This window comes from Acromyrmex echinatior, chromosome 15 (assembly GCF_024713525.1).
Source record: "Acromyrmex echinatior isolate Ae372 chromosome 15, ASM2471352v2, whole genome shotgun sequence".
NCBI classification, from domain to species: Eukaryota; Metazoa; Arthropoda; class Insecta; order Hymenoptera; family Formicidae; genus Acromyrmex; species Acromyrmex echinatior.
This window is the reverse complement of record NC_141866.1, coordinates 9,436,808-9,445,652: the sequence shown is the minus strand read 5'-3', so window position 1 is coordinate 9,445,652 and position 8,845 is coordinate 9,436,808. Positions and strand designations below refer to the sequence as shown.

The window sequence follows — 8,845 nt, the reverse complement described above, 5'->3', positions numbered from 1 at the left end:
CGGATTGATGGTTAGATATATCAGATATGAGTTTGGAATAGCGATAGCTCTTTCATACGAATTGGTAAAATTAAATTTTATTGTAATATAAAACAAGTTTGTCAGTTCATTACCGTTTCATTATAATATAACGTATACCTGCTATATAATATGCACAAATAATAATACACTAACTTGATCATTCCCATCGACTTTTTCGCACTCTTTTACGTTCCGGTCCAGAGGAATTGGAAGCTTGATTATCTTCGGTTGCAGGTTTCGGTGGTGGAACGGTTGGTGGAGGCGGCATTATCACGGAAGGTGGAGTGATCGTCTGTTCCCAAGTGTGATCTGATGATGCTCGGAACTAGTAGATCAAAAATTATATTAGAAACACTTCTATTTCTAAATTTAATTTCATAAGATACATTTTATAAAAATAATTATATGTTTCTCACCTGGGAATTATATTGACTTCGAAAAGCAGCTTTCATAGCGGAAAGTCTGTCGCTACCAGGTCCATGTCTTTCCAATTTTTTAACTACCTCGCTGATATCCTTGGATGCCTGTGATGTCGATCCACCCTAAAATACAATTATTGTTCCAATTTTTCTAGAAGATAACCAATTATATAAATTATTGCTATGGTATATACCGAATTTGACGAATTGGGTCTGCCTCTGAAACCAAGTCCTGCTCCACCAACATTTAAACTCTTTCCTTTCCCACCTTTAAATCTTGATTTTCTGAACCATGAGCTTTGCATAGCCAGATCTATCAAGCTCTTTGGCACTTCCTGATTTGCTCCCTCCAAATTTCTCACTAAATGTCCAGCAAATTCCTTATCTTTTTCCGTCACAAGAGTATATGCCGTACCTTTTTCACCGGCTCGTCCTGTTCTTCCTATTCTGTGTGTATGTGTGTCGATATCTCGTGCTACGTCGTAATTTACGACAGTCTTGATATGTGGAATGTCCAAGCCTCGCGCTGAAAAATGAGAATTGTAAGATTTTGTGAGAAAAATGAGATTTTGTGAGTGTCTCACAAAATGAGAATTTCATATTTATATATATAAAATTAATAGTTTAATTACCTGCTACATCAGTAGCGACCAAGGTACTGACTTCCTTCTTCTTAAAAGCCGTAATCACTTTATTTCTCTCAATCTGATCCATATCACCATGCAAAAGCAATACTTCAAACTCTTTCAGTTTGAGATTGTTGGCAAGTTCTTCCGCGTTCAGCTGATGTAGGGGAAAAATATTAGATTACACATCCCTTTCACATTGTATTATAGTTATAGGGTGCTTAGTTTTCGCACCTTCTTAGTGACAAAGATCAAAAGACTGCCAGCACTTAGAAATTCAATGTAGTTCTGTAACAACCAGTTCCATTTACCACTAGGATTGTTATGGAACATGATAACATGTTGCGTTACGTCAGTGTTAGCTTCACCAACATCTCCTTGTACTATCCTAATGGGATCTGTTAAAACATCTCTAGCGAGCTTCTCCACTTTCTTTTTGAATGTTGCGCTAAATAGTAATGTTTGTCTGTCAGGTCTCACATGATTACATATAGATCGTACTTGTGGTTCTATAAAAAAAGAAAATAAGATTTGGAAAAATAGATTTGATAGTAATCGATATAGTCTCTCACAAGAGAACGTATCAAATTCTGATTTTAAACATAAAAAAACTTTGTATACATATAGATGAAACAATAAACGAATTGAGAAAATATCAATTGTGTAAAACAAACTTTTAAGAAGTGAATATAAATAAAATAGTTTTCTTATTAATCTCTTTGTTTTTCAATAATCTCAAAAACTATTTAAGATATAAAAAATATTCTACACAGAATAAATTTTATAATAAAGTTATATTATTCACATCAATTTATTTACATTAATATGTTTCAAAAATAATTATTTAAAAAATTTATATTTTCAAAATTATTTTTGTTTAATATTAAATTTGATACTCTTTCCGCGTTCTCTTATCAGTGTATATTATAGTATGCGTGTATATTACTCACCAAACCCCATGTCGAACATTCTATCAGCTTCATCCAGAACTAGAAATGTAACTCTAGTTAAATTCGTTGCTTTCATTTTAACTAGATCGATCATTCTACCAGGAGTAGCGACTACAATCTCTGCACCGCTTTCTAATGCTTTGCTCTGTTCCCATTTGCTGCCACCTCCATAGCAGCAACATACTTGAATATTGTAAACCTTTCCAAATTTCTTTGCTTCTTGATAAATCTATAAAAAAAATAAAAATAAAAAAACATTCATGGTAAACTCTTTAAACATTCTATCGTATAAGAAAAAATGAGATTGTAATACCTGTTGAGACAATTCTCTCGTTGGCGCCAAAATCAGACCAATGGGACCATCTCCAGCTTTCAATTCGCGTTGATCCATAATGTGCACTAACATCGGCCAGATAAATGCTGCAGTTTTACCACTACCAGTTTTTGCTATACCTATTATATCTCGGCCACTTAAAGCAGCAGGAATCGCTTGCGCCTGAATAGGCGTAGGCTGTGTGTACTCGTTTTTACGGATAGCTTTAATCAAAGCATCGTCAAAACCGAAATGACCGAAACTTGTTACCGGATTTGGCGGAGACGGTCCGGATACTTTTATACCCAGAGTCTTTTTTAAATCATCGATTTGCTGTTTGCTTAAACTTGCAATTTCTTCATGCACGTTGTAAAAGTTCTTCTCGAACGATTCATATTCTATTTCACTATGATCAATTGCAGGTAATGGATCGATCTCCTTCTTCTTCGGTGGCGCAATGGGATTGCCGTCTTCATCGTATTCAATCTCTTGATCGGATTCTTCTTGTTGCAAACCAGCAGTTGGATTTTCTTCCATATACCTTAAGGAGCAAAAAGATGGATTGTATATTTTATCATATAACATTTTAAGTTTGTGTGATTGATAATATCTAATAAACTTATACCTGTAGTAACTTTCCTCATCGTCTTCTCCATCAATATCTGCTCGAAATCCTTTAGATTTATCTTCTTTACGATTATCACCACGCTGAGCCGCGTAAGTGTTCCGCTTCACTTCTGCATCAATACCTGCCATAAAAGCATCCAAAGTATCCTCCTCACTATCGCTGTCATCCTTCGTTGCCGATTTCTTCATCAAGTCGTATGTGGGAGAACCAGGCGCGGGTATATATTCCAACGATGAAGTTGGAGGTTCGTCATCGTCTTCAAAGTATCTGAATTTAAATAGGGATCATAATGTTTAATATATACATAATCTTTTTATAACATTGCGTTCAAAAGAAGTTGTGTTTAGCAGAAAAAGCAGCTTTGCAACTGTTGTAAAATTGTTTTAAATATAATTGGTTTATACATTTAGATCTAGTATAAAACTAAAGCAAGAATAGCTTATATAAAAGAGTCTTATAATTGTAGTTGTTTGTTTGTAAATGTGTTGTTTATATATGAAATTGTAATACTAACTCTTCCTCGGTCTTGCTGCGCTTTTTAGGCATGCCCCAACATGCGGACAAGGCATTTTCCGTAATGGCATTCATCGTGTGATAGCCTTGTTTGCTCAGAGTAGAATTTGGTGGAGGTGGAGGTATGTTTGTGCCACTTCTTTTTGTTCCAGACATTTGGAAGCCACTGAAGCCGAAGCCTTTCGGCTTATTACCACTTCCTCGATGATAACTCATTGTGTTGGCTTTAACAAAATTAATGATAATTGAAGCTAATTAAAAATTTATCTCCTGTTATTGTAATTGAGTTATCTAATTAAAGGGTGCTTTCCAGCCAGAAACAATGATAACAGTGTAATATAGTGAATCATTTATCTTTGATTAATATTAACAAACGACAAGGATATAACAAAGTATTTTTATTTTTATATTAAACTGTAGAATTTTTTTTCCTGCTTTTGTCAAATATCGAAAAACATCTAAGTATTTCAGTTTAAATTCCAAAAGTATATACTAGTTCAGCTATATAAAACAGATTTATAATTCGATACAGTTGATATATTATTCTAAATATTATTCTACTTCTTATATTCAATAAATAACAAAGAAAAAATGATTAATGTCAACTGTATCTCCTAAAAAAAAAAAACAACTTATATTACCCTGTCATCTGTCTCTTACGTCTCGTATAATGATTTGGCCAGGGTAGATGTGTTTTTCCTTCAGTTCGAGCATCGCATTATCTATCATTTTTAAAAGTTTCTGGTCCAGTTTAATTCAAGCATTTGTATTCCATTTACTCTTTTATATAGCTATACAGTAAAAAGTAGAGGCAGAGAAAAGTGGTTGACTATATCAAACTTCGAATGTGGAGACAGGGCCATCCAATTAGAGAAGATAAACAATAATCTGCGTCTCTTATTGGAAAACACCCATAAATAGCCGTACGGATAAACGGATAATCTCAGTCATGCGATCATGCGAAGACACAAAATTACAATTGTCCTTACAGAAAACAAATTCTAAGCGATAATGTTCGTTTTGCATTTCATCTAAAATATTCAAACGATTAACACATGAAATAAATACAATAACAGATTAAAATCTCATGAGTGGTAATTAATTCGAGGATCAAAGGTTAGGGATTACGGAGTCAACATCGTTATCGTCGCGGAGTTCATTTGGTTGGCTTCTCTCCGCATTATTCGCGACATAATTATAGAAATCTTAACTATACGATAACTACCTGTCGTACAACGAATTCATGAATCCATTCGCAAATCTTATTTCACTGCCGAACGATAAGATTTCTATCACGCAAAAAAGCCACGAACTACGCGGCGTCGTCGTTTCATCCAGGGCCACCAACTGAAGCATAAAACTTCTCCCTCGTTTGATAGATGATGTTACTATCGACGATTGTCGCTGTCATCAAACCGAAACGGTAGTTCGTAATTGTGCCACATGATGGCGTTCTAGGTGGCGCGCGCAACATGGCAGCGCGCGGCGCGCATCGTTCCCGATGACGGCTCTGGCTCTCTTTCACTTTGTCTGATGCTTCCGTCGAATTCGAATCGAACATCTTAAGCGCATAGATTCGAACCAAGAAAAATCTTTCTGGATAGCACGAGCAGTACAGTTGAAAAAGCGAGAGAGAAAAGACTGAAGGTTTTGCGGAGGGGAGAGGGGCGGTTCGACCTACCCTACGACACGGTGTCGTCCAGTCATCGTCGGTGCTGTTTCACGTTGCAAGAAAGCACGTCAAATCACGTCGCAAGACCCGAACGGTGACACCTCCCGTAAGGACATTACTCCGTTATTTTCGATCCGCCCTTCGATACGCGCGCGTGGCGTGTGTGAGTGTGTGTGTGTGTGTGTGTGTGTGTGTGCGTGTGTGTGTGTGTGTGTGAGAGAGAGAGTGTGTATGTCTGTATATATATTTGTTCTGTGCGCGATTTTGTGGAGGATTACGATGGAATACGTGCAGATAAAGGACATCCGCGCGGGGCAGAAGAACATCAACGTAGTGTTTATCGTTTTGGAGGTTAGCCACCCTACCATAACCAAAGAGAACCGCGAAGTTCGAACGTTCAAAGTGGCTGACAGCACCGCTTGCATGAACGTCTCCATTTGGGACGAACCTGGACAACTCCTGATGCCGGGTGATATAGTACGGCTCACCAAGGGCTACGCGTCCGTCTGGCGACAATGTCTGACCCTTTATTCGGGGAAGAATGGTGACATCCAGAAGATTGGCGAGTTTTGTATGGTAATCAACGAGCAGGTGAACATGAGCGAGCCGAATCCAATGCTGGTACAGCAGCTTGTTAATCGGGATCAGAGCGGCTCCGGCCCGCCCAGTAGCAACGTCAACAACAGCATCACCAACAACGGCAATGCCAACAGTATCTCGGGTCAACCAGGACGGCAGCCTTTGGTACATAACTCATTAAGAACATCACCCGTGACGATTCCGTCGGCGAGTCAGCGCGGCACTGCGCGGCACGAATTTTTGTAATTATTTATTTCGCCTTCGGTTGAGTTCTTCTCGTTGTTCTTGTATCAAATTACACTCGGGATACGTCAGTGTTTTTATATAATAATTTTATGATTTTTGCAGTGACGAGAAAGATGATGTAGAGCGATCCCTCCTATATTGAATGAAGAACGCTATTTTGCGCAGCGTTTTTATAGCTATTTTTTTTAACAAGCAATTTTAATGCTGGGCATTAACATTTAACGTTCCTATTTTATGTATATCAAAAGCTATTTAGATATGTATTTGAATAGCAACATCAAGTGTAAAGCATAAATTAAAGGATAGCGCCATGAATAGGGATCGCTTATTCTTAGCGCTTTTGTTTAATCATTTTAAGACATTTTAAACTTTGCACTTAATGTCGTTGTCTATTGTAGATAAATAGCTTTAATACGTAAATTAAAAACGTGAACTATTATTTTCCAGATATGTACATTTGTCTGTTAAAAATACAACGACAAAAATAGTATGCGAAACTGCGTTCTTAAATGCAATATCGAGAGGGATCGCTCTGTATTCCTCGCCTTTGTCAATTGTAAATTACTATATGAAAGTGCTGACATATCTTGAGCTAATTTGATATGAGAATAACGAATCCTTATTATAATTTTACCAAATAATAAAATTTTTTAGTTATTTAAAACTTTTAGTTATTTATTTTATTTAGTTTAAAACATTTATTTTACAAATTATATTTCTTTTAACTATTTTTCTTATTTACTAAAAGACTAACACACTAATTAATAAAAAAAAGTATCATGTAAATTAGGTTTAATGTATTATATCGAGTCTAATTTATAGAACATAGGAAAAGATTAATATAACTTGAGTATCTCGCCATCTCAATAACACCAAACACCCAGTGTATGAATGAAGTAAAATACGTGCAATTTGTGGTAGGCAAGTCAAAGTAACACAACAACTGCTGGTAGCGGATCCGCGGCAAGTTCGACGACCGCAAAGAGCGGAAACGGCGGCAGTGGAGGCAGCGGCAACGGCGGCAACACCACCAGCAGCGGTGGAGGCAGCGGCGGCAGTGGCAGCGGTTCAGGTACCTCGGTGCGATACTCCTCGTCGGACTCGACGACGAAGTCGGCGCCGACGACAAAGAGCAACTCGCGCGGACGCGGCGGCTACAGGAACGGCGGTCGTAGCGACCGGAGATAACACACGAGAAGGAAGCGGCTGATCATATGCGTGTAAACGAGTGAATGAACGAATAAACGTGATGCGCGACAGATCTGCGTGACTGTGACTACTATGTTTCAAAATTGATTGCCTGTATTGAAAATCTATAGTGCACATAGCATTTTCAACGCTGGTAGTAAATTTGAAGCATAGCCTTGTAATATATAGTTTTTCCTGGTTTTTTTTTAAATTTTAATTTTTGATGCGCGCTTTATAAGCCAGGAAGTTACTTATGTGTTGGAAGTAGAGATTGACTGTCGTCTATTTCGTCTAAGAGCAAACATTGCGAAATTCTACTTGCTTTAGTAGTGATGTGTACTTGATTTCCATTATCTTGAGCGATTCCGTCATTGTGACGTTTCTTATCGTTTTAGGCATCATTTGAAATCTCAGATCCCCCCCTTCAAGACTTTAAAAAACTTGTTTTTGTTCAAAAAATGATAATCTTAACAATGCAATTTTTGAAATTTTTGAAAACTTTGAAAGCCATGAACAATTAAAACCTCTCGTGAAACAGAAGTACTTTATAGCATTCCATATAGAATATATATTATTTTTTTAAAGTTTAGATTAAGTTATAAAAAACTATATAATCAGTGTTTTATTAGAATTAATTTAAAATATTATATTCAGAATTTTAAATATTGTTGTTTATTTTTAAAACATTTAAAGAAAAATGTTGTGAAATTAAGACAAAATTCTTCAAGATTTTAATAGTTGTTAAGATTGTTATAACTTAATTATTTCTTCCATATTCGCAGAATTATATAATATTTTTGAAATAATTCGAACAGTATGTTTATTAACACCATCACTACTCGTCGACAGTTTTGAAAACTGTAGATTATTTTTATAATTGGAAGTGTCTCATTTCTAAGAGATTTTTTTCAATATAGATACTAGACGAGAAAAAATCTCTTTGCGCTCGTGACATTCTTGGATACATAGGGTGACGCTTAATTACATACAACAAAAACACAGTACTCTAAACAATATTTTAAACAAGTACCTAAAAAAATAAAATATACATATTAATGCGTGCAAAATTATTTTAATATTACATTTTGCATCAAAATAAAATATATGTTAGTGAATAAAAATTATTTCATTAATACATAATTACTTTGTATTAATAATAAGCGAATTAATTAAAATTGAAGGAGGGAAAGACGGGGAAAGAGAAAAAGAGAGAAAGAGGGACAATGATTATATAATGAACTAAAATTTATTCAGTAATTAACATATTCTAGTCATGCAGTTCATACATGCAGATTCAAAGCGATTATCTCTATCAGAGGAAAAAAGTTTTATAAGAAATGCTGTTACACTAAATTATTTAAGAAAAATTAACAATTTACATTTTTTGTTACATATTATGTATTTACTAATGTATGTGATTAAAAATCACCCTTTATTTTATATATATATATATATATATTATATAATATTATATTTTATATATATATATATATATATAATATATATATATATATATATATATATATATATATATATATATATATAAAGTTTTATATGATCTGTCGCGCGAATATTCATATGTATCGAATGTTTTGATTTCATTCATGATCGATCATTAAATCTTAAACGACGCGAATCAATTATTCATTATGAACAGTTCACATATACGGGACCGATAAATTATTATAGT

At 35.1% G+C, this 8,845-nt stretch overlaps 2 protein-coding genes across 4 annotated transcripts; one reads left to right on the top strand and one right to left on the bottom strand.

The window, feature by feature from the left end:
• Nucleotides 1-61: 61 nt before the first annotated feature.
• On the bottom strand, nucleotides 62-5,290 carry LOC105145640 (ATP-dependent RNA helicase DDX42). Of its 2 annotated transcripts, none has more exons than XM_011055332.2 (10): nucleotides 5,152-5,290; nucleotides 3,472-3,694; nucleotides 2,955-3,224; nucleotides 2,330-2,870; nucleotides 2,017-2,245; nucleotides 1,301-1,575; nucleotides 1,073-1,223; nucleotides 635-966; nucleotides 438-563; nucleotides 62-346 (listed from the first exon to the last, which is right to left on the bottom strand). In XM_011055332.2, the coding sequence occupies exons 2-10, from the start codon at nucleotides 3,684-3,686 to the stop codon at nucleotides 179-181; spliced, it is 2,307 nt and encodes a 768-aa protein (XP_011053634.2). In that variant the 5' UTR covers nucleotides 3,687-3,694; nucleotides 5,152-5,290; the 3' UTR covers nucleotides 62-178. The 2 variants fall into 2 exon arrangements, with proteins under 2 accessions (XP_011053634.2, XP_087269892.1); XM_087413766.1 differs by lacking the exon at nucleotides 5,152-5,290 and adding an exon at nucleotides 4,696-4,832.
• LOC105145638 (SOSS complex subunit B2) lies at nucleotides 5,261-8,529 on the top strand. Of its 2 annotated transcripts, none has more exons than XM_011055331.2 (2): nucleotides 5,261-5,886; nucleotides 6,889-8,529. In XM_011055331.2, exons 1-2 carry the CDS (start codon nucleotides 5,374-5,376, stop codon nucleotides 7,153-7,155), a joined length of 780 nt encoding a protein of 259 aa, XP_011053633.2. In that variant the 5' UTR covers nucleotides 5,261-5,373; the 3' UTR covers nucleotides 7,156-8,529. The 2 variants fall into 2 exon arrangements, with proteins under 2 accessions (XP_011053633.2, XP_011053632.2); XM_011055330.2 differs by having other exon boundaries at nucleotides 5,261-5,963.
• The last annotated feature ends 316 nt before the right edge of the window (nucleotides 8,530-8,845 follow it).